Source organism: Cheilinus undulatus, linkage group 3 (assembly GCF_018320785.1).
Source record: "Cheilinus undulatus linkage group 3, ASM1832078v1, whole genome shotgun sequence".
NCBI lineage: Eukaryota > Metazoa > Chordata > Actinopteri > Labriformes > Labridae > Cheilinus > Cheilinus undulatus.
Genome location: NC_054867.1, coordinates 47,585,891 through 47,610,175, shown reverse-complemented (window position 1 = coordinate 47,610,175; position 24,285 = coordinate 47,585,891). Strand labels below are relative to the sequence as shown.

The 24,285-nt window shown below is 38.8% G+C and overlaps 1 protein-coding gene across 3 annotated transcripts in view; it reads right to left on the bottom strand.

The window, feature by feature from the left end:
• Nucleotides 1-24,285, bottom strand: part of ephb2b (eph receptor B2b) — a 294,511-nt gene that overhangs the window by 46,481 nt on the left and 223,745 nt on the right. For all 3 annotated transcript variants that reach the window (XM_041782872.1, XM_041782874.1, XM_041782873.1), the window contains exon 6: nt 358-482. In XM_041782872.1, the coding sequence (XP_041638806.1) occupies nt 358-482 (125 nt within the window). The remainder of the gene's footprint in view (nt 1-357; nt 483-24,285) is intronic.

The following is a 24,285-nucleotide window of genomic DNA, read 5'->3' as shown; positions in this document are numbered from 1 at the left end:
ATTTTTACAGCAGCCAGCGCTCTATTGTTGCAACCACAAGTCTGTACGCATCAATCCCCAGCGGGCCTGCTGCAGGGCTGAGCGCGGTTTCCTTTCCCAGTGACTGACCGTGATTATAATTGAAAGAGAATGAGCAGAAGTTCTGAGCAGCGTTCAGAAGCTCGGTCTACATGCCTCCTAGGATGTGCTGTTATGCAAACGAGCGTGAGGAGACATTCTGAATTTTAATGCAAGTCTAAACAAAAGAGTCAGGTTCTACCATTGGAGTCTAATTTATTAAGATGTAGAGGAAGGAAAGGGAATGGAGCTCATGTGAACATGGATCAGTGGAAGCTTGGAGGAAAAATGTGTCACTACCTTCTCATAATACTGCAGCTCATAGTCCAGGATGACTCCATTAGGCTGGTCGGGCTGGGACCAGGACAACGTGATGCTGTCCACAGTACGGCTGACCTGGTGCATTATGGAAACAGTCGATGGAGCTGTGAGGAGACAAAGATAGTTTATTAAAGGATGAGGCTAAAATCAATCACTCCCCACTTCACAGTCATGCACGGAGGGTTTTTACAGCATCTTTAATCTCTCAGCCAAACAGCAGGTTCTGCAAAGGTGTAATGCTATAAAATCTATCTAATACACTGCAGACTCCTTTTAGAGAGTCATGCATCACAAGCTGGCAAGTTACAACACTGGCAAAACCACAAGGGCTGCCTCATGGGACTTCCCGCTCTCTACTGGGATGTTAAGTGATTAATTTGTGCTTGTCATGTTGTTCATAACAGACCACCACCTTGGAAAGAGTCATTCAAAAAAATTTCAACCAATGACATAATCCAGTTTAAACGTCACACAATGCTAAGGAGATGATAATATTGTTTGTCTTGCTGTCTTGTGCTACAGTCTCTGTCTAATTTATTTCATCATTTATGCATATTCCTTGTTGCTCTAAGAAGTGCCTTATTCAGCACACTATAACTTTCACGTGTTAGATTACTGCAAACATTCTTCTAGGATTTAGATTATTTGTTTCAACCTATGAGCTATGCATCAGTGGCAGTGCCTTTTGAAAAAGCTTGCAATCAATATTCAAACAAAATAGTATTCTTGCTTAGATGCTTATTCTTGCTTAATGGGTGCGCTCAATCAAAACAATAACAAAAGTTGGGATCAAAAGTAGTGGGGAATTATGGGAGTGATTCCCTGCTACTCCAGATGAAAAATGAACCATATGGACCATCGTTCAGATCAACTAGGGGGGCATGGATGACAGGACACACAGCTGATAGTAGAAAATAACCATGGTCCATCACAAGTTACAGTGTCCTTACAGCAAAGGTGGAGAGAGTACAAGAATATTGTACTGAAATAAAAGTACTGGTACCTTGATTAAAACTGAATCAAGTAGAAGTAAAAATGCTGGTCTATAAATGTAACCAGGTAAAGTAAATCGTAATTTCTTTAAAGTTTACTCAAAGTACTGAGTACTTAGATTACTTTTGATACCTAAGGGGAGGAAGGTAGAGTAGGATTTCAAATGCAGGGTCTTCCAAACTTTTCAGCCTATGATCCCTCAAGAAATAGTGTCAGAGATCAGGGACCCCTATCTTCCTTGAGGGGGTTAAAGCGCACGATATTGCACTAAGCATCATTTAAAAAACTTGTATTTAAGATAGGTTTTATAACTGACTTGCATTTAAGCACAAATATCACTTAATAGCTATGCTTTTATCTTAATTTGAATTAATTTTAACAATATTTTACAAATAAAAGATCAAACTTATGATTTACAATCATATCGAAGATTTCTTTATTCTATGGAAAGCATCCTGTGACCCCCCTTCACTGTTCTGCGACCTTTTGGAATCATTGTTATAATGAGACCATATTGCAGTGCCACTGCAAATTTCAGTTGCTTTCTAACTTTGACCCCGACCCCTCACTTCTGAGTGCCTTATTGCTCTTTGTAACAGAGTTAAGAGTGTTAGTGGTGAAATGGTACAGCCCTTCAAGTTTTCTGAGACATCACTGATAGCATTTAAGCAGATGTGACAGTACCGGACATTTCTACTGTGGGCTTTTTTACTTGTTTAAAATCAAAACGACCATAACGCATTGAAACAACTTAAGACTGATTGCTGTCAAAAATTAATCTTGCTGATGATTTGCAAGGCATTCTGGGAGCTTTCCCATAACGCTCTGTTTGGAGTGTGCTTCTGGAAAATCTCAGTTTGAAGGGCTATGTAGCCCCAATACTTCACCCTACCTCTTCATTCCAAGAAGAATCATGACATCCTACCCCTAGATGTGAACCTGCAAGACGTAAGAATAGAGCGTCATGGGAGGGACAAGGGTGGAATTGCAACTGAGCATTCTGAATACCATGTGATACCTTTAAAACAAACGACTGTGCAGTTTCATACAGCTGATGGAAGGCTTAGGCCTCCTCTTTTTGTCACTTAGATTTATTTTATTCAGTAACTGATACTTCTGAAAATGTAGTAAAGTATAGAACTTTTCTAAAAGTGTACTTCAGTAAAAGTAATGACTAAATTTTAAGGCTGCTCATTAAAGTATAAGTATTCCAAAAAAAAACTTCTCAATGATAGAAGCTTGAGTAATTGTAATCAGTAACTTTCCACCCTTGGCTAACACCATGCAAGTGCCAGACATCCTGCCGTATCACACAGAAAAGCACTGCACTTCATTGTCCACACTGCAGCTCTTAAAAGTTGAACTCTCTGCCCTGTGAATTTCAGGCTCCTGTTGTAAACAGTGTGACATCTATCTCTTTTATTTCTAATGCTGACAATATCTTGTCACCATTAAAAATTTTAAACGTTGACAAGAGGAAATGTTGCGATTTGTGTTATCTGAATGAGTTTCGCTCTGTTTTGACAGAAGCCAAAGCATAAAACGTGGATATGGATATTATTAAAGCACAATTATTCAGCTTTGCAAAGAAGGCTAACACATTCCTGAGGCCTTGTCATCTCCCTCTTTTATCGTTGCATTGCACTGTGCTCTGCTGCACTTCAACCCAGCTGTCAGGGTACTATAACAGTAATCAGTTTATGGGGCTGATTTTGTTGCTCACTCACATTTAACATACATGGATAACAACATGTACTAATTGGTCCGAACCTGTCACAAGCTTGGAAATAGAAAGTTAGGCTTACTTCTGTCAAGTGAGGATGCAATTCAGCACAGTGTTAACCTATGCAGTTAGGAATCACTGTAAGCAGCACTAGAATGAATGAGACAGCTACAGTATGGATGCGTACAATAGCAGATCCCACAAAAATTTTGTGGGACAAATTTTTGAGAAATTACAAAAAGCAGAGATCATGGGTTCAATTGTTTTTAAATTCAGACATCTGTGCATTTTATTCTACAGATTGTACCTTTAAAATGGGCAAGGAAACAAAGATTAGTTCATCCTCATTCTGATTCTTTTTATTTTCATGGAGAAATGTACAAAGTTTGGAGAGCTTTGAAAACTATGTTAACTACACTTTGCACTTCAAAGGTTTGAGAGGCAACTGGTGCAAGCAACCTTTAAAAGCAATGAACACATTTGCAGTAAACTTTTTACAACACAGCTGCCTCTTTGGCTTCTGCATTTGACTTTCTCATTAAAACTCTCAACGGTGAGACACTCTCTGGCAGCTGAATATTCCTGCCGGCCAAACTTTACAAGCCCTCCTCATTGAACTTCAACTACTGATGATGATGCAGAAATAAAATCACTTTAAAAAACAGTGAACACCTGTTGGCTGTGATAGTTTATAACAAAGAAAGCTCAGTATTTATGTTCACTGTGCAGTGGGATGCATTGCATTAATCTCAGCTGTAAGGTACACATTATTGTTTTAAACATTTAAAATACATGTTTTTTAGCAGAAGCCAGTAAAATGATTCAGACACAGTATATTCCTGCAAACTAAATGTTAAGAGTGAGTAAATCTGACTAACTGCCCTCTTGCATCATGGGTGGCCCTCTACAGCCTTTGCATTGCCTTGTGATCTAAAACTTTGCTCGTTCTTTTTAGCACAACCAGGAGGTCAAGGGGGCGTGATCACCCGAGTCCTCCAACAACCATTAAGATTAGTTCAGGGTGCCGCGGGTCGGTGTAAAGCTAAGAGAGCTGAAGATAAAAAGCCCTGTCTGGGGATCCTGGCAGGGCCTGCAGGCCTCTCTGTCTGAGCCTCCCTCTATGTGTGAAAGGTTTGGCTGCTTGGGGAGTAAGAGAGAGGGAGGGGTGGAGGGCCAGATTTATGGACCTCGAGCCCCGCGCTCATCCCCTGCAGGCCCGTGCGGCACACACACGCAGCGCCCGGCCAGCAGCAGAGTGGCTCCCCTGAGTCCCCGCAATAAAGAGGGAAGTCTCTGCAGCGGCACGCGTTCTCTGCAGAAAATCCAGAGGCTGGGAAACTACAACTGATATGTCTGGATATTTTAAGGATAAAAGACTCCATGTGTGGGTTTTAGAATATATGCATGGAGGTCCAAAGAAGGATAATATCAATACTCAACTCACAACATTTATAGTTTTATACAATCTGTGAACTACTAAACCCATCTGCCATGAGTTATTCTCATTATATCCAAAATAACATCTGTCACTCTGTTTTCTAATGAGTTAAAGATTTATGTTGAATTTAAATTAAAAACCGACATCTCCATCTTTATTCAAGTGACCTCTTACCAATCCAGCTAACATTAACCTTTGATGACCTCTGGCAGAGTAATCTCAGAACCAGCAGGCTGAGCAAAACATTTTTAATTTATTTGTCATTATTTTATACATTTTTCTCAGCAATTTATCAGTCTTGCCAATACAGCAAATTATTCAGCTCTTTTCATAAAAATTTAAAATACAGCCATTTATTAGATTCTTTTAGATTTATATTGTTTCTACCATTAAATAAAGGCTTTAGAAAGCAGAGTGAGGGAACAGGATTGCTACCTTTCCCTGATATTCACTGATGTTCCTTAACAAGTCAAGTCTGTATTGCTATACTACTATGGACAGTTTTCAAATATCAAAGAAAATTAGTCAAATTAACCTCCAATAATAGTTCTGTTTTTAACAAATCAGTTATATCAAATCTATATGGATAACAAAATGTACAAAAAAATGGTACTTTTTCTAAATTTATAGTCAAAAATAAATTTTTCCTTCACTCTACTTCAGCCTTTCCCAAACTTCACTATACCGCAATCAAATATGACACCTGAAAATGGGGCCCACCAAAAAACCCTTCTGCAACCATGACATGAGGCTCAAATGTGCACCTTTAATTCTGCATATTTTTGGTTTCATAAACAGAGGATTTCACTGTTAGATGCTTTGCTGTCAGATATATTAACAGATACAGTCATTACTGTACATTTTTGGTTATTGTAAATGACCACTCAGGGCCCACCTGCAGTGTCTCTGGGACTACTGAGGGGGCCCCGAACCAAACATTGGGAAGCACTGTTCTACTTGAACACAAAGTGATGGTGTTTTATTTCCCTTTGCCTAACAGGAATTTGAAGGCATGTTTTTTGCCAGTTTCTACACAAATTTCAACATTAGATTTTTTACCTAACAAGACTTATTATAAAATTTAGATGATTTTACTGGAGATTTTATTTTTGAGTGGAGAAGGATGACTGACCATTTTACTTATTTTTTATTGTAAGCAGACAGGCAAAGATAAATCATTTCTATATAATCTGATTCACAGCACTGATGCTTAGTACATACCTTTTAATTACTGTATTGTCATGACTACAGACTGATAACAGACTGCTTTTCATGAGGAGTACACTGCATTGCATCTGCATTGTATACATTGCATATATATCAGGGCTTCCAGCATTAATGATGTAATCACAGTTAATTAAGGTCCATAATCAGTGTAGTAATTTATTTTTATTTTAATTAATCATGTTTTAATGTCACCTTTGTTAAGCCACTGCAACATCTCTCTGCAGCCACAGTAACATAGAATAAATCCACCACTGCTCCTTAATGTCTAATTTTACAAAAAAAAACCCTCATAGACAGGTCAGTGGACAAGTCACAGTCACCTGCACCTCCAGTTATCAAACATTTATCTTTTTATGTTCCCTTATTTCATCTTCAGTCCATAGTGAGTTCATTTTTCCATCATTAAGCTCATGTTAAAACCTTAGATCTACCTGAAGCCACTTATTCTCTTACACAATAAAAATCCAAACAGAAAGTAAATTACCATAAGTTTTTGACAGTACAAAAATAAAAAAGGGAAACAAAAAAAATTTAATACAATTTTAAGTGCAACCAGAAAGAGAAAATAAAAGCAAATGAGTAGAAAAAACAGAGATTATTTGCAATGAAAAATGAGGTTGTGAACTATATTCAGATCAAAAAGAATTTAATGAATTGATTGCAAAAAAAAAATCAAAAAGGAAAAGAAAAAAGTTATCTCTAATTTTAAAGAGTAAATGTTTCACTTAATACTTTAAAAATTTTTACTTTTTTAAAACCTTTTTTGTGATTGTTTTTCGGCATTTTTTGCCTTTTTTTTTTTTTGGATAGGATAGCTATTTGGGTAGAGAGAGTGGGAGAAAGACGTGCACCAAACCAGGACGAGACCTGGTATAAAGTACTCTAGCTTCTGTTGTAGGCACCTGCTCCACCAACTGAGCTAAACCAGCGGCAACACTCAGAATGCTTCATGTGAACGAGCGTTAAAAAGAAAAAAAAAAATAAAGACAGTGATTTGTGCACCGGTGTGTGATGTGACGTGACTCAATGCCACAAAACGCAATAGGAGTATCAATAAGTCCAAAGAGTATCAATTTTCTGGAACTGAAAATGCAACCCAGGTCCTTATGGAACCAGGATTTGATTTCCAACCTTCCTTCCATAAACTGCCTCTGATGTATTACCCCAAGACCACTGAGAATCATGACCTGTATATGTTAGTCTAATTGGTTAAAATCTGATTGTGATAGTACATTATTGAGATGGACTCCCTATGCCTGTGTTGATACAGTAAAGGCATACTGTGATACCGTGCAATATAGTCTTTCTCTACCCCTTCTGCAGCGTACATCCATGGCTGTTGTTTGTGTTTTTGCAGTCTGCCCTGAAGCAGGGAATAAAATATAGTCAGCCAGTGACCACGGTGAGTCAGAGCCTACGATAAAAAGTCCCTTTAATCCCCTTACTCATTCTCATCAGCTAATCAGGCCTGCCTCCATGCCCTCCGACCCAAACAGAAGCATCCATCTGAGGCAACAAATTATGATGTCTCATATAATCTGTGATAGTCGAGGGGCTGAGTATGTCCTCATGTGCTGCTGCCAGGAGATAATAAATGTGGGCTCTGTATTTCATCTGGGTGAAGCACTTATACCATCATAGCCTGTGACTCTGCCACGTACATGCATCATGTCTCCTTCCTGCAGCCGGAGGTACAATAACGTACAGACAGCAGTCACAGGAATCTGCTCCATCTCACTGTACTCTCTAGTTTGTTTGCAGTCACAAGACGACAGCCTAATAAGGCAAACAGTTCCTCTAAAGGGAGCTCACGAGTATCCCATTACGGATGTACATATATTCAAGACTGCCACATGGCCTTTTCCTGCATAGCATTTCCATTAAACACACGGCGCAGCCATGCCTAGTAACCTGATCCAGGGCTGCGGAAACAAAGGCAGCTCATGTACTCATGTACAAAGGATGGACGCATGCCAACATGAAAAGCTGTTGGAGGAGAACACTGCGGTTTTCTTCTGCTAAAGGACGACTTCCAGACAGCGGGGTGGCCGTCGCCATGTCTGAGCGCGAGAAACCAATGAGGGTTTGGGTGCTGCAGAAAAACAAACGAAGATTGAATTAAAGGAAGAAATTTAAAGCAGGGATATTAGGGTGTTTAAAACATCAAGTGTTGAAACATTGAGGTTGTGGATGAAGAAGCAATCCAGCTGCGTTGTGTATTTGCAGTCAATTTCTGTACACGCATTTCAAGCTAAGCTGACATTCCACCAATTGACGGAGGAATGTAGCGGTATGCCAAGGCCTACAGCAATGACTCACATCTGAGAGCCATTTTCCTTCATCTAATTTATGTACTCCAAATCTACAAGTCTCCATTGTGCTCCAAATCTTCACAACTACCTACAAGTTTCTACTCCTCACTGGATCTGTAATTTAAAAGGGTCGAGAAAATACTGGGTTTCCACTGTGTCAACACTGTTCACAGAGTTAGGCCGCTAAATACATGTTCTAGTTGTTTCAAGCCGTACTCTCTGTTGTTCCAGTCATTATTTTTAAGCCGTCTCGATTGCAAACCATTAAAGGCGATTAAAATTAAAACAAATATGTAAGGAAGTTCCCATTCGTTTATATCCTGGAAGCCAAGCCTTCATAAACGTTGTCAGGTCTGATCAGCGTCCACAAAGTGGGAGAGCTTTTTCTCGACCTGCTTTATTTTTAGGCCAAATGCTCTCAGATCTAATGAAGCGGTTATTATGACAAAGACTGGGATTGTGTGTTTATGTAATTAAATTAGATGGCTGAATTGGAAAGATAAATAGCATTGATGGTTATGTCTCTAGAAGGGGAATTCTGTGAGTTTCCCATATACCACAATGAGACAGCAGAGTATGTCTAAAGAACATAACCTCATCTGAACCAGAGCCTGAAATCCTCATGATTATTAATGTTAAACACAAAGTGTTAAAATTTCCACACTGGTCAGACACACTGTCAGACACTAATGAGAGTTTAACAACAGCCTTCTTTATCTTTCTCACCACCGTCACATTACAACGCTGTTCACCAATGACTCTGGTTCTGCTCAAGGTTTCTGCCTCTTAAAGGGAGTTTTTCTTTCCCGCTGTTGCCAAATGCTTTCTCATGGTGGACTAATGTTGGGTCACTGACAGTCTAGAGCTGATCTTCTTGTTGTGATAGTTAACAAACAAATTGTAATTGACTTATAGGTTGGTTAAAGTCTGATTCAGACACGGAACATAGAAAAAAAGCTCAAGTACAGATTGCTGAAATAAAAAAGAGAAAGTAGAGGCTCTGAAATGCAGTATAATAGTAAAATTAACTGCCTATCATCCTTCTTGTCAAGTAAAAATCAGCATAATTTCAACTAAAATAAAAACAGAAATGAAGGGCAGAAAATCAGAGCATAGTTTTTCTTTAATGTGCAAATCATTGGGACTGGACACATCTGTCTGCTCCACATCTGTTCTGATGTTGTTGGTTGTTTTGCCACATCCATGTGGCCGCAAGATTTTCCAAGTGAAAGCATCCACTCAACAGGTTGTTTCTGTAGCCAAGCCTATTTATTGTCTTTTGTCATTTTGATTTAACTCCTTATGCATGGTCTGCACTGACTGATTTGCCAAGGATTCTGTGATTTATCTAGGACAGTGCTTCCCAGCGTGAAGGCTGAGGTTCTTCAGGTGTTTACAGTCAATAAAACCAGAAGTATCTTTAAAATTGCAATCATGTTTTTAATGATCAGAACATACTAACTGACATTTTTCTAATTAGTTAAAAAAATCCCATCTTGATTTAATTACATGTCACCTTTATATCATACATTTTGCCTAATGCAACCGGTGTCCTGGTTTAACTGGTGTCAGTTAACAGGTTTTGGTGGGCCCCAAACAATTTTCCAGTTCCAAACTGGGCCTTAAGTTTGGAAAAGGTTGACCAACCCTAATTTTTCATTGCCATTACCAATTGGTTTTCTGAACCATTATACTTTGAAAATTAGTCATTACTAAGTTTCAGCGATTCAAAATCTAGATTTAAAATACGTGATAAGATAAACCAGTCATTAAAAACTCTGCAACTTTATTACTAAAGCTGTCACAAAATCAAAATTCTTAATGATAATTAATCTGAAAAGTTCTGTAGATTATCACAATTAATTGCATCCTTTTTATTTCATTCAAAAATTCCAGTATTTTACATTTAAAACTGTTTTGTGTCATTTAGGATAGTACTACCCCCGTAACTAAGGGTAATTGACTTCCTCCTTGGATACAGAGCTGCTTTTACACCTACATCAATGATCATAATGTGATCCTAACCACAAGAAAAGGAAAAGGTTGTTTAAGTGAACAGTAAAAAGTAAATGTGTGATAAGTCTGTCAAGATTAATCGCATTAAATGTGATTAATCTTGACAGCTCTACTTGTCACCAAAGATGAATGTGTACAACAACAATACAGGATACATTTTTATTTCTGAAAACTGTACACCTTTCAGAGATGATGTATGTTTTAAACAGTAGTACAGGTACGATGATTTTTCGCTTAAGCATTACCACTATGCAAAAAATACTCCAACACAAATATAAGACTTGCACTGAAAATGTAAACTATATAATTGTGACAAACAAAATATACTTAATGTAACAAAAGTGCAGTTGCATTTCAGATGAATTAGATTATCACTACTGATGCATTACTGTCATCATCACATAAATGTTTCAGATGGTTTAGGGGAGCTCATTAAGACTGATTAGACTGAGACTGTAGAGAGTGAGGGCAGAGCCAGAGGGGAAGACATACGTCACACTAGAGCTATAATTTAATGTATATAGTGCTTAACAAATTTATTCAACCATCACCCAAAGTAAGGTTTATGCCACAGCTGCCCTAAATTAACAGCAGTGGTAATTGCCAAAATCATTTTTTGCAATGGTTGATACACCAATATGTAGAAGCTCTTAACCCAAATGATATTTTTAATGCTAAAATATAATTATTATTGTTATCTATTAATTTTCAAATTTACTGATTTACAAAAAAACTGAAAAAATAGTAAAGCACATTAATATTTCTTGATTAATATGTCAAATGATAGTTATTTACTTGCATTCCTGAACAGAAAAATGAGTTTTAGTGATTGAATGTTATGCTTGATTAATTTCTGACTTCTCAGAGAAGCCCAGTGAGCCAGCTCAAATTTGAGTATAAAAAGGTGAATTCCGTTTGAAATTCCTTATCCCTGTTCAAAATGGTAAAATATGGAGAGCTCACTGAAAACGAAAGAGTCCGTATTAAAGCACTTCATGATGCTGGATGGTCTCTGAGACAAATTTGACAGGTGGTCTGATAAATTTGTTAAGCACTGTATATAAAATGAAAAACCAATATAGATAACCAACCAAATGCTAAATGTCGGCCCCTATAATCGGCCAGGCTGATATTTGGTCAACTATTATCTCATCTCTTTAGAATGAAACCAGATCGATGATGTTTGAAATGTAGCTCCACAATGATGCACAAAGAAAAGGAGGAGGAGGGCTCAGTCTGCAAGGATTTGGTTGGGAACCTGAGGGTCATCTATTCAAGTCTCAATATAGACCAACCTTTTCTCTTGAGCCCCCCATCCCCTGGATCTGCACAGGTGTCAAAAATGAAGGACAAATATCATTTTCAGGATGAAACCACAACAAATTAGCTCACATGCCTACTCTTACCAAAAGATCCCTGCTTTTAGCTACTATCTAATTTTGAGAGCCTCAGAGGAGACAGAGCCTTGTGTCCCCTTGAGGTCTTGGGTCTGGTCTGGTTACAGGAGAGGTGCCAGTTCACTCTGTGAGTTCTGCAAAGGTGACTTTGAGAAAGCACCCAACCCTCAACTGTTCAGGGCACCCCCTGTGCACAGCCCCTCACTTTGATGTTAATGCATGCCCATGAGTACTGTTTGTGCATTTGTGTATTTTGGACCTATTTGTTTGACAAGCATGTCTCTAGGGGCGTATGACAGTAGGACCATGCTGAAACATGCTTTTCTGTGCTCCCCAGTCCTCCGCTGACCTGCATTCACTCTGCTGCAAGCCAAAATCAGGCTTATAAGACGCATGGTCCCATAGGATCAGCACAATGGAGAAATAAACAGGCAACACTTGGGGCTTTTTTGAGTCACTTTGGTTGGATAACAATCTGCCATTGTTTAAAATAATTGTTGAAAGCAACAGTTAAATTGACTATACCATCATGCCAGGACCAAAAGCAGACTCTGTTTGTGCTTAAACCTATTCCCAGGGGATCAATCATTATTTATTCTCAACATAAAAGCGAGAATTCCTCTTAAATTAATTACAGTTTAAGAAATAAGTCTGTTTTAAAGTGTAAGGTGTTGAAAGTATTGAAATCTGTGCTAAAATCCAGGGGATGAAGGTAAAAAGTCAGAAGAATAAACATTAAAATCATGTACAGATACCTGAAAAGTCAGCTTAGGAGCAGTAAACAGATTGTATGCCCTGTTACTTATCCTTTTTGGTAAATTATGGACAGACTGTGTTCAGTGTTCTCATTTTAATGTATCCTTGTCTGCAAATACCTCAATGATAATGACTGACAATAAAGAGTGAGTATGTTGGGGCTTTTATAGGGGGAAATCCATTTAAGACATTCAAGGTTGAATATCACGTTGCTTAATTGTGAAGAGATGGGAGGCCCCAGCTGCTGTCAAAGAATTAGGTTTCAGAGCAGACATCATTACTCAGGGACGGGATCTGATATGAAAGACGCTGCTTTGGAGTCTTTTGTAGCATGACGCGCTGGCCTTGGCCCAAAAACAGAGAACACAAAGGCTCTGTTTTGCTCTACATCTCTAATAGACGTGTCGGTGTTCTGTTTGAACACCTAGTGACTTCCCTAATCAATTAAAGATGGAGTTTACGGGGATATTTTCACTCATTTAAATCCAAGCCCATTTAATGGGGCATGCTTCTGCTAACAAGCACAGAAGAGAGGCTTTCATCCATCCCATTAGTTTATGTCTGTGTGATCTTTTATTTTACTGAACTCTTTTGGTGGGCTCCACCACTCTCTCTTTGACTGTTTGCTTGTTTGGGAATGCCGGATTCCTTCTGTTCGGGCTCATTACTAAACACCACACATGATGGGCATCTTCATTAGGGAAGGCTGCTGGAGTGAGACCGCTGTGATTGGAGAGCAGGAGAGGGAGCTCAGTCAAGGGTGCACATGTGGCTTTCAGGTTGGGGGGTGGCGAGAGGTCCTCAGGTGCACAAGAACCTTTTGACACCCAGTGTAACTGTAACTGAAAAGCTCTGCAGTCTAGATCAGTGGTTCTCAGCTGGTGGGTCAGGACCCAAAAGTGGGTCGCAGAGCAGTGGGTTGCAAATGTGTGTCTGAAAAAAATGGTGCTAAAAGTCTATGAAGAACATGCAACCATACTGTTTATTTTACTGTTTTATTGTGATAATGGTCACATTTTAGAGTTGTTCCGAATATGATACTGCTTTGAATGCAGGTATTGGTATTGGCGAGTACAGGAGTTTATGCACCAATCTGATATGGTTTGGTTTAACCTTATATTTTTCTTTGTTTAGCCATGCTAAATGTTAGCAGTACAAACTGGAAATCAATTCTTCTATGCTGCCGGAAAAGACTGCATGCGCAAGCTACTGTTTTTAGAGCAGCGAAGAAGAACCAAAGGACCCACTGCAGCAGCAAAGAATGGTGGCTGCGTGACAGTTTTTCTCTGAATGTGACAGTTAAAATGCCTTCCAGACTGGCGCTGTCGTACACGACAAGAAGTGACACAGTTTATCAAAAGTTAAATAACTTTTGAACCATAAATCACTACTTGTTTTTCCTCTTGCAGTTGTTCCATCCCAATAACACTATTAATGCCTTTGAATCCCGTACAGCAGCATTTGCAGCAAGCCTGGAACTCTGGTGACTTTTCGGGCCTATAAAGATTAAATACACAGCAGTAAACTTGTGTAGGTTTACTGCTGCAGCAGTAAAATTCAATATTTTACCTATTTCTTTTTATCCATTTTAAATCCATTTGGGATTATTTATCACTGCTAACTTGAATGCTACCTGTCATTTTGTTTTCCATTTGTGAGGGTCTGTCAGCCAATGGCAGGCTCTTCCATAATCACATGATGCCGCCTGAATAGTGCATAATGGAGAGAGAAAGAGAGAGCCTGTGATGCAGCCACCTGTTGTTATTATTTTAATACTAGCAGTAAAACTCAACAATCAGCAGAAACTTTAGGGTCAAAGAGATGCTGTACATTATAATTATACTTGTTGATATATCTACAATTTTAAGCAGCTCTTTTTTTTCTTGCAATAAGAGCTGCTTTTACCATGTTAATTAAGTAACTTTTCAAGATCTCTGGAGAATTGGCTAAAATGTATGCTCTCATGGGGAAAGGGGGTTAAAACAAGTCAGTTTTGTCCTGTCTCTTGTTCCTATCATAAATTCTGTTCCAGCCAAGATCTTACGTGCAACATTTTTATTTACTAAAAGTGTATTATTGAAATTTTTTGGAAATTTGGGCTGTGATTTGTCATTGAAGATGTTGGTGGGTCCTGAGGCTAGACCAGTTGAGAACCACATGGGTTTAAAGTAGTGCTGTCAAACAATTAAAAATTTTAATCAGATTAATCACAGGGTTGCTGTGGATTAATTTTGATAAATCATGATTAAATATCATTCATTTTTAATCTATATTAATAGCGTTTCATTTTGCAAGCTTGGCGACACGTTATCTAAAGTGCTAGCAGAATCCCAGATGAATGTATGCCTCGCGTTAATGTGGTATTTTAAGCTGGAAGTGCTTTCGGTGAAAAGAAAACTCCTTCCTGCAGAGCATGCATAAGGCTTTATGTCGGTCGGCTGTTCCGTCTTGTTTTGTTGTACTCAAATTTCCCATCGAGAGGGCCAACATGCTGTTTAGTGTCTTCCATATCGAGTTTGTTGGTCACTACCAGTTCAACCACCCATTTGCGCATGGGCAGCGGCATGCTTGATGGTAACCCTACTTGGACAAACTTCCCAAAATGCATTGCAAGAGACATTACAGGGATTTTGAGTCAATCTGAGCTGTAGATGGGTTAATTGCATTAAAAATTTTAATCAGATTAATCATGATGATGGATTAATCCGTATTAAAGGGTTAATTTTGACAGCCCTAGTTTAAAGATAAACCTGTCTCCTAGAGGCTTTGATTGTGTATTCAAACTTGGGATGGGGTAAGCAAAAGCATTAGAGTCTATGTATTTGAGGGAAAGTTGATTTTTGTTAGCCCTAAATCTACTTAATCTTACCATTTGAGTTGTTTATTTATTTTCCAACAGCACTGATCACAAGGTTTTTGGAATGACTTCTCTTCAAAACAAATCAACCCAGTGGTACAAATCGATAAAAACACTGGGAAAACTGAACATGCTTGAGAGCTTGTCTTTTCATGGAAATTCTTCCTGTTCTCAGGTTTATTGGTCTTCTTTAATTTAGTTATGCATGCCTGTAAAAGCAGCTAAAAATAGAAGTTTTACAGCCCTCGTGTTCTGTATGAGTAGTCACGTGTCTAACAAAGGGTTAAATATGACTGTTGAGGGGGGCATTGACCCTTAAATCACGCCAATGTCAATAACAGCAGATCTGTCCTTGTTATCAGTACAGAAAAATGGTGGCTGAGTATCTCCTAACTAAAAATGACTTTTATGTCCTGCAGCTGACTCCTCTCTCTCAGCAGACAGTGACATCTCATGGTTTCATGGATTTTGCTCTGGTTTGGTGCAACGTTAAAAGGGACATCATTCAATCTTTCCCAGCACATGAATCACATGCTTCTGAGAAAGTACATGTTAGAGGCCTTTTATCTGCAACTTTCTAACATCCGTATGTGTCTGCAGCCATGTGGCTCCTTGTGTGATTAGACGTTGCGGAGCAGGGAGCAACGCTATGATTTGGCGAAGACGGGGGAGGCAGCGAGAACAGGTCAGGGCTCGTAAATCCCTTTTCCTTTTCATTGTAAAAATCAGTTTCCCCACAGTGCAGACTCTCCCAGAGGGCTCAAAGCAGCTGGTCCTCTAGCCGGCAGCCTCCCAAACAGGCTGCCACCGCTCCACTCTCTCCCACTGCTGTCCATTTATGAGCTTCTCGTCGGACCGTCTTAAAGGGAGAGGCCCGCATTTTGCATGTACTTTTAGCATGCTGGCAGACTGCCCTGTTTCCCCAGCTGCAAAGGATTGTGGGTTTTAGATCTATAAAGATTTTCCAGAGTAGAAAAGCTACAAAAGTGAGATTTCAGTTCATCAAGCTTTAAACCATCTGCACTCGAGGAGATTGGGGACTATAATACACTCGTATACACACCATAAGCTAATTCAGAAATAGGCTCTTCTTTGGATTGAAGAGTTTTCAAATACTTGCAGAGGTTAGGGTTTAAATCTCAGCCAAACCGAGGAATCTGCAGACGAGGGAGATGCAACTCAGATAAGCGTGCATGGAGATGGAACTGCAGAGGAAAGGGGGGATTAGTCTGTAGCAGCAACTACGCTTAAAATAGAGGCTACTCAGAGTCTGTGATTGTTCTGAATATAGTGCTCATTATTTTTGCCCCTTTAAGCTTGAAATACACTTTTGAATAGTCTAAAATCTTTTTGTAGTTCTTAAAAGCAGTAGTTTCTACAGCCACAATTCAAAAAAGATGGGGTGCTGTGTAAAATGTAAATAAAAACAGAATGTTATGATTTGCAAATCTTGTAAATCTTAAATTCACAATATAGGAGCATTTTGCAACTAATTAGGTTGATTGGTAACATGTCAGTATGACTAGATAGAAAAGGAACCTTTTAGAGAGACAGAGGCTGTGTCCAAAATCACTCCCTATTCACTATATAGTGCACTACATAGTGAATACGCCATTTTGTAGTGGTGTCCGAATTCTGAGTGAGCATTGTTATTCACTATATAGTGCACTCATTCTATCCCACAATGCACTGTGAAAAGTATTGAACAACTTATGGTCACCAGCCCAGCAATATTTACCATAATGCATCGCGGTTGCTGCTCTCAAACATGGCAGACGAATGAGAGGAGCACAGGAACATACATAAAAACCTTTCAAAATGCCACTTTGTTTGTTGGTTTTACCAAATCCGTAAGAAAATATTAAGGATTCCAAATGGAGTAACTATTTCCCCCATGATGATTACAAGACATGAGACCACCATCTTTACGCAAAAATAAGTGATAATACACACAAAAAATGTGTACTTTGTCACTATAGAGACAGTTATTTTTATCGATTAGTATATTTATTTTTTGTGAAAATACATTACATGTTGTATCATTTTCCATTGAAATTCTACTGTTAATTTTGATCCCCAGCCGTTGTCAGGGAAATTTACCAGCCGTTGCTGCTTAACGTTTTAATTGTGAGACGGCGATGACGTCATCGTCCGCAGCCGGAGTAGTGTCCGAAATCATTTTTGTGTTTTGCAGTTGAGTCCACTATATAGTCCACTACATGCTGCTCACTGTATAGTGGATAGGAAGTAGGGAATGAGTGTGTGGTTTTGGACACAGCCAGAGTCTTTCAGGAGTAAAGATGGGCAGAGATTCCCCAATCTGTGAAACACTATATCTTCTCTGGGCTAAAGCTCACTTAAAATGGACTGAGACAAAATGGAAAACTGTTTTGTGATCAGAAAATTCAAAATTTGACATTCTTTTTGGAAAGAATGGATGCCATGTTCTTTGGACTTAAGAGGAGAGGGACCATCCAGCCTGTTGTAAGTTCACAATTCAAAAGCCTGCATTAGTGCCTATGGCCTTTTTCATGAGGACAGTGCTAAACCACATACCAAATCCATCACGACAGTATGGCTTCAAGATAGAAGAGTGTGGGTGCTGAATTGGCCTGCGTGCGGTCCAGACCTTTTGACAATAGAAAAAATTTGGCGAATCATAGAATAAAAAATCCCAGCTGAGAATCCTACATCAGACAAGAATGGAACAAAATTCCTCTCCTATAACTCCAGCAACTGGTCTCCTCACTTCCCAGAGATTTGCAGACTGTTGTTTTTTCGAAATGCATTGCAGCCATCAAATTAACAATGGGCTAATATTTTTCATGAACTGTTAACACTTGTCAGTTTAAACATCCGATCTGTTGCTTATGTTTCTACTCTGAAAAATGTGGTTTTATGAGCTTTGCAAATAATTGCATTCTGGTTTTGCTTACATTTTACACAGCGTCCCAACCTTTTTGGAATACCTTGTACATTAAAAAACAATCCTGTCAGGGTTCACATTCTTCTACTCAAAATTGAAAGCATGAACTTAAAACTGTAAAACAGTCTTACAGCATGTAAGGTACTGGATGTTTGTCTCCACTTAATAACAGTCAGTGGGCTCTAAGGACAGAGGGGCAAAAATAAGAATTTATACTTGTAGTTTGAAGTTGTATGAAATTCTAGCCTTTAAAACAAAAAACTGTTGTTATTACCCTCTATGGTGCAGACAAAACTGTTCTTTAAAAGTTTATATTTGCCATAAATTGGCTCAAATATTCTTTAATTTAAAACCTCATTTCTATGGAGTCTAATCTAACAAAAAGACTTGGTAAAATGCACATTAACATGCGGAAGACTGTCTGAATACAAGTGAAGAATAACAAGACTCAAAGTAATAATGTGCTTCTGATTTGCATTGAAGAGACACAACAGTGGAGCTGTCTGCTGCAGAAATGTAGAGTGGAGGCTTTGACTCACACAGCTCTGAGGGAATCTGGACCCGTCTGCAATCATCAACCTGATTTTCTTCATCAAACGACTCGCACACTGACATCTCTAAGGAGATTAACTCTCAAAACCACAGAATGTATTTTCAACCATGTTGTAAATGTGAGTGTTGGCTGCAGCCTACCTTTATATAATTTGGTTAGCGGCCTGTAAAGATATTGTAAAGTTAATGGCTCTATGATTAAAATAATGACATGAAGACAGAGCTGAAGAGAAGAAGCATTCAGATAGGTTATATATAAAACAAACACAGACACAGCCCAGAGGTTTTGACTGGAGGTTCTTAGTGACTTACTCCTCTCAGTGAATCTTTAGTCTCTGACACATCTGAATGCTGCTGTTCTCTGTGTTTGCCTGTTTTTGTTTCTTTTTGCTAGGTTTTAAACTGACTTGTCATTCTGGGAAAAATAAAGTTGTATGAGTCTTGAACCTTACTGCTGTGGGTGTCATCATGCAGATAGAAACACGCTTTTTGTTTCCCACCAGGCAGCACTGAAAGTGTTGCTGGAGGAAAATTTAAATATTTGTAAAGTTTCTCACAAGACAAACCAAAAGACAACACATTCTGAAGAAGTCAGGAGGAAGTCAAGCCAAGGAAAAATGCAGCTAATACTTCCCTGACATGGAGTGTAGCAAACCTTAATTTCAACACAAAATACTGTGAAATAAGTGTCATTGCAACAAACAATGCATTGAGGATAAAGGTGTATGAACTAAAGCTGCACAATAAATACAAATCTATGTTTATAGCTATCTATTGAAAGAGCCTGAATTTACTGAACTTAATAAAAAATAATATTCTATGGAGACAAGCAATGCTTTTTCACTCAGCATAACTAGCTTTTGCCTGTTTACTGGAGGCCTGAACATTATGCCCTTATCTTAATCATAGTAACCACAGTGTGGTAGCATTGGTGCCAGCTTCCTAGGTAGCATTTTCCTACTTTTGGAGCTGGAAGTAAACATGATATTGTTGGGTTTAGTTACTCAGTAGAAAGCTGCTTCAGTGTCTTCCACTTTCCTTTGCCTGACTTTAGTGCAAGTTATAGCTTAGTCAGAAATGACTAGCCAAATGGGTTAATTCAATGCCCGTCTACTAAAATAAAAAAGGCTCACTCTGTTTTAAGAAAATGGGATTTACACTTTGGAACAGGCTTACAATAAATCAGATTTATATATTTTTTTGCTTTCATAAAAATGGCTGGTTAAACACAAGGTTGTTATAGCTTAACTTTACAGTAGATTAAGGATGCATGGTATCATCAACATGGTATCCAAATTGGTAGATATTAGCTGAAAAAGCTGTTATTCAAAGGCAGAAAATATAGGCATATGTTTGCTGTAAATACCAGCTATATGTACCCATACATTTCTGAAGTTTTAGGCTGAATCAACAGACCTCCGTCAGTAAAAGCTAAAACGAATTTGTAAATATCAGCATATTGGATGTTCTCAAAACTCCATTAACATGCATCCCTGCAATGGAGGATGTTTTTGATGACCTCCATGGACCCCTATGTGGCTAGGCTTCAGAAAGCCCCACCCCCTATGGGCGGTTTTGGTTCTGATGAAGCTCATGTTAGCCACCAGCCAACCTCATAAAGCAGATCCAAGTTTGTGGTGAAAAAAGATGCAATCTGGATTAATATTGAATCCAGTGGAACATGTTGCAAGCAACAATATGGCTAAAGCTAATACAGATTCTTTATTGATAGTTTATTTTTTGCACTTCATATTCTAATCACAATATTAAATAGCATTATCACACAGTGCATATTTTTAACATATTTTGCTGGCCTTAGATGAAAACAGGCATACGAATAACATTATCAAATTATGGTAATGTGATGAAAAATATTAATTGCCCATAATAAAGCTGGCATAAACTCCCAGCATTTTATCACATCACAATGCATACAGCAAAAATAACAGAGCAATGCTAGTTTATTCCAGTACCATTCAGCCCTTACGTGAAGTATAACTATAAATGTGTTCTGGCAAGTTCTATGAAGTAAATCTTTAAAAAAGAACTTGAAAAAAATAAATATAAGTTGCTGTTCTCAAAAATGGAGGCAATGATGTCCACAAACTATAGACAAGTCCATTATTTTGATTATTGATGTCGTGACTCATGATCTTCCAACAAAAAATCCCCCTTGGACTTTGAGTCCCACCTTCTGCTGTTTCCACTAAGCAGCTCCAAAGTCACATAGACAAGACCTGGATACAACAACCAGCACATCTGCTGCCGCTCCATGTCAACACACAGCGATGACTTTTGGCTTTAAGTCATGCTTATCCACACAGAACAAGTATGCGGCCATGAGTGGCACACAATAGTAAGGATTATAAAAGATCATCTCCGCTTATAAAGTTCCTGACCCCAATTTACACGTAAAACCTTGGAGAGGATGATGGAGGATGCAGATTGCATGATCAGCCGGATCTCTGGAACAAATGGAGGCTACATTAAAAAATGAGAGGCATTAGTGACATCTGAGTGGGAGCGTGGGGGAGCTGCACATCGACTTTTAAGCAGATTCTGCGGAGGAAGTCGCTCAGACTTTTGACAACTCTCCCTTAAATGGAAAACTTAATCTAAATGTCAGCAGAGAAAGTTGAAGTTTGTTTTGGCAGAGAAAAGAGGAAAGAGCAAGAGGCTAAAGAGACACTGCCATTGTGTTTATCACATATCCATTTCCTTAATTACTTAGTTTAACTCTATCAAGTTTAAATCAAGGTTAATACATTAAAAAAAAACAAAGTGCTGATTGTGTCACAGCCCCTTTTTGCTTCATCACCTTTATTTATTATCTTTTTTTAATCACCATTCTCCTGAGTATAAAGAGTAAATAAATGACTGCTTTAAAGCCTGCTCAATTATTCAGGCTTTTTAACTGTACAGCTAATGCACTCAACAAGAATTAATTGCAGATTCACATTATGCTCCCTTTTACAGCCCACTGGGCCAAAAGATCATGGCCTTTTAACCTAGATTTGTACACAGGCGATGTGCATACTGTATTCCTCTTCTCTCTGCACGAATTTAAACCTGCAGACCTCATCCTGAAACGAGAGATCCTTACAAAATAAACCTTTGTTACTCTCCAAAAGCCACATGGCTACTAAAAAATTCATGAGCACGATCAATTAGCAGAGTAATTTTGACAATGTGTGTGCTAATTCTCTTCTGGGGAGTCATGATTGAATTCATACTGCATGCATAGATTATTTAAAGTCTGATAGACTTCACTGTCAACACTGCAGGCTGCTCTATCACTAAACCAATCGCACACTCTCTGCTGCTACCTCACGTCTAAATCGGGTTTAGTAAACAGGTTGAGCGGTATAGCTTGAAGGAGATGAATGCATATGTGTGTCAGCGCTGAGCTTCAGGTGCACGCTGAGGCCTCCTGTCTGTCTGCCTGGCTGACCCACACAGGCACTCACCATATGCGTCCTTCTTAACACCTTCTGTCTCTGTCGTACCTCACACCATGTTTACTGGTGGTCCCCGTCTGATTCTCAGTTTCATGAGCTCTTTATCTTTTAGCTTTCATTTATCACTGTCATGTTTTTAGAACTGAATTTCTGCCCATGATAATGCAGGCTATGGTACCCTCCAGTGTAGAAAAATGCTAAAGCTAAAGCCTAAAAAAACTGCAGCTCTTCAAGTTCCCAGTGCTGGATGCAAAAGCCCTTCAAGTCCATTAACAGCAATATTAAAATGCCAAAATTTTACAGCAGAATCAAACATGTTTACAGCCTGGTGCAAAAGCAGTTTTGGTCTGAATAGCTGATAGCTTCATTTGCAAACACTAATCAAGGGTGGTTTCACAAAATCTTGTTCAATTTTGTCTGTTTGAATGTAAGCATACCATACTCATGTGCCAAGTCCATGTCTGCTCTCAGAGGTAGCATTGAGCACGATTTATGCGTACTCAGGCACAGTATGCAAGAGATGTTAATGCAACCAGGCCCAGGTACAGGGTATTTATTAGCGAGTGGAGTCGCGAACTAAATTCTATTTGTCTCCTATCTCTTCAAAAATGGTCATACCTGCATAGAACTGACTAATTTCAACCTCAGAGCTGCACAACAGAATCAAGACAGTCTGGCTGTAGACTGTCTTGCTCAAATGCCTGACACCACCACTGTCAGGAAGGAAGTACATGCAAAAGCTTTCGAAATAAAATAAAATTAAACTTCCAGCTAGGGTTAGTGTGAGGGTTAGGGCACCAAAGTTCAAAGTTAAAAACCTAACAAGCAAAAGTAAACATACAAACATTTAGTAAAGCCAACTAAACAGTCAACCAAACACTAACGCAGCTTACTTAGGTAAAGCTAAAGCTAACAAAGTTATGTTAGCTTCAGAGCTAAAGCTAACATAGCCACATTGGCTGCAAGTTAATGTAGCTAAGTCAACATAGCAATGTTACCTAAAAGCTAACTCGCTTACAAAGTAATGTTAACTACATTGCTAAAGCTGCCGTTGCTTAAGTGGAAACAGAAAACTCATCGTACCGGCAAATGTCACCTCCATCCTGACAGTGGCCAGACCCCAGCAGATGAATCACTATCTACCCAAGTGGCAGCCATGATTGTCTCTTCCTCATTCTTCTTCTTAACCACACCTACTGTACTGGACTGAATACAAATGCAAATGTTGTGTAGCACAGAACAGTGTTACTAATGTGAAAGCAAACCAACAGGAAACAGGATGGGGGAGCAATCATGCACAGACATGGTACAAAATAATCATGCCAAATGTACAAACTTCCAAAAACTAAGAGCAGGCAGTACAAGTGTGTTGTGGCTGTGTGTGAGGAGGCTTTTGGCCGGTACATATAGCAGCTGTATTTTCTCTCCTGTGAGCACCAGCACACCGTTTATTCCTACAATCATGCAAGCATAGCAGGTCTCCCGAAGCCACTCTTGCAGCAACAAGCTCCAAAAAGGCAGTGGGGGCAGCTGAGTGAGGACTGACCCAAGTAGAGATATAAAGACAGTAAATGATAGCAACACAAACATTTGAAGTTACGACCATTCAAGCTTCAAAAATGCTAAATACGGCAACATATAACTTAGCCACCTGCTGGTTAGCAGGCTATACCACAAGATAATACTGGAGCTATGATTTCAGCTAGCAGGGTAAAACAATGTGAGCATCAGTGACAAATCAGTAATACCACAGAAATGTCTGTAACTGAATGACAAACATTTGACAAAGACAAACAGTACTTTTGCTAGTATTTCAATAGAGCTTTTAATTGATTAATTTTACTGAGGTCAGCATAATGCAGACTGGTAACAACGCACAGGCTGCACCGCTGAAGTCTGCATGGTCCCCAGCAGAGGGCGCTCACGTACACACAGTACCTGTCCAGTACCAGTGGGAACTCAAATAAACACATTCTGAACAGTATTTACTTACTTAAAGGTGTAAAATAAAGACAAATGATGACAAGATTGTAAGCAGGTGAAATCATTAACACTGCCACATAATATATCAATGTTTTAAACCATCTTTGACTGAAACACTTTCTACTCTTGCAATTCTGTACCAGGTACAGAGTAGTTCCTTTGTTATATGCTGTTTTTCTTCCAAGTCAATGCCACATTTTTTTTTATATATGTCTACATCCACTATATGAAACTTTTGTTACAAAATCAATACTCGACACTTTTCAAAC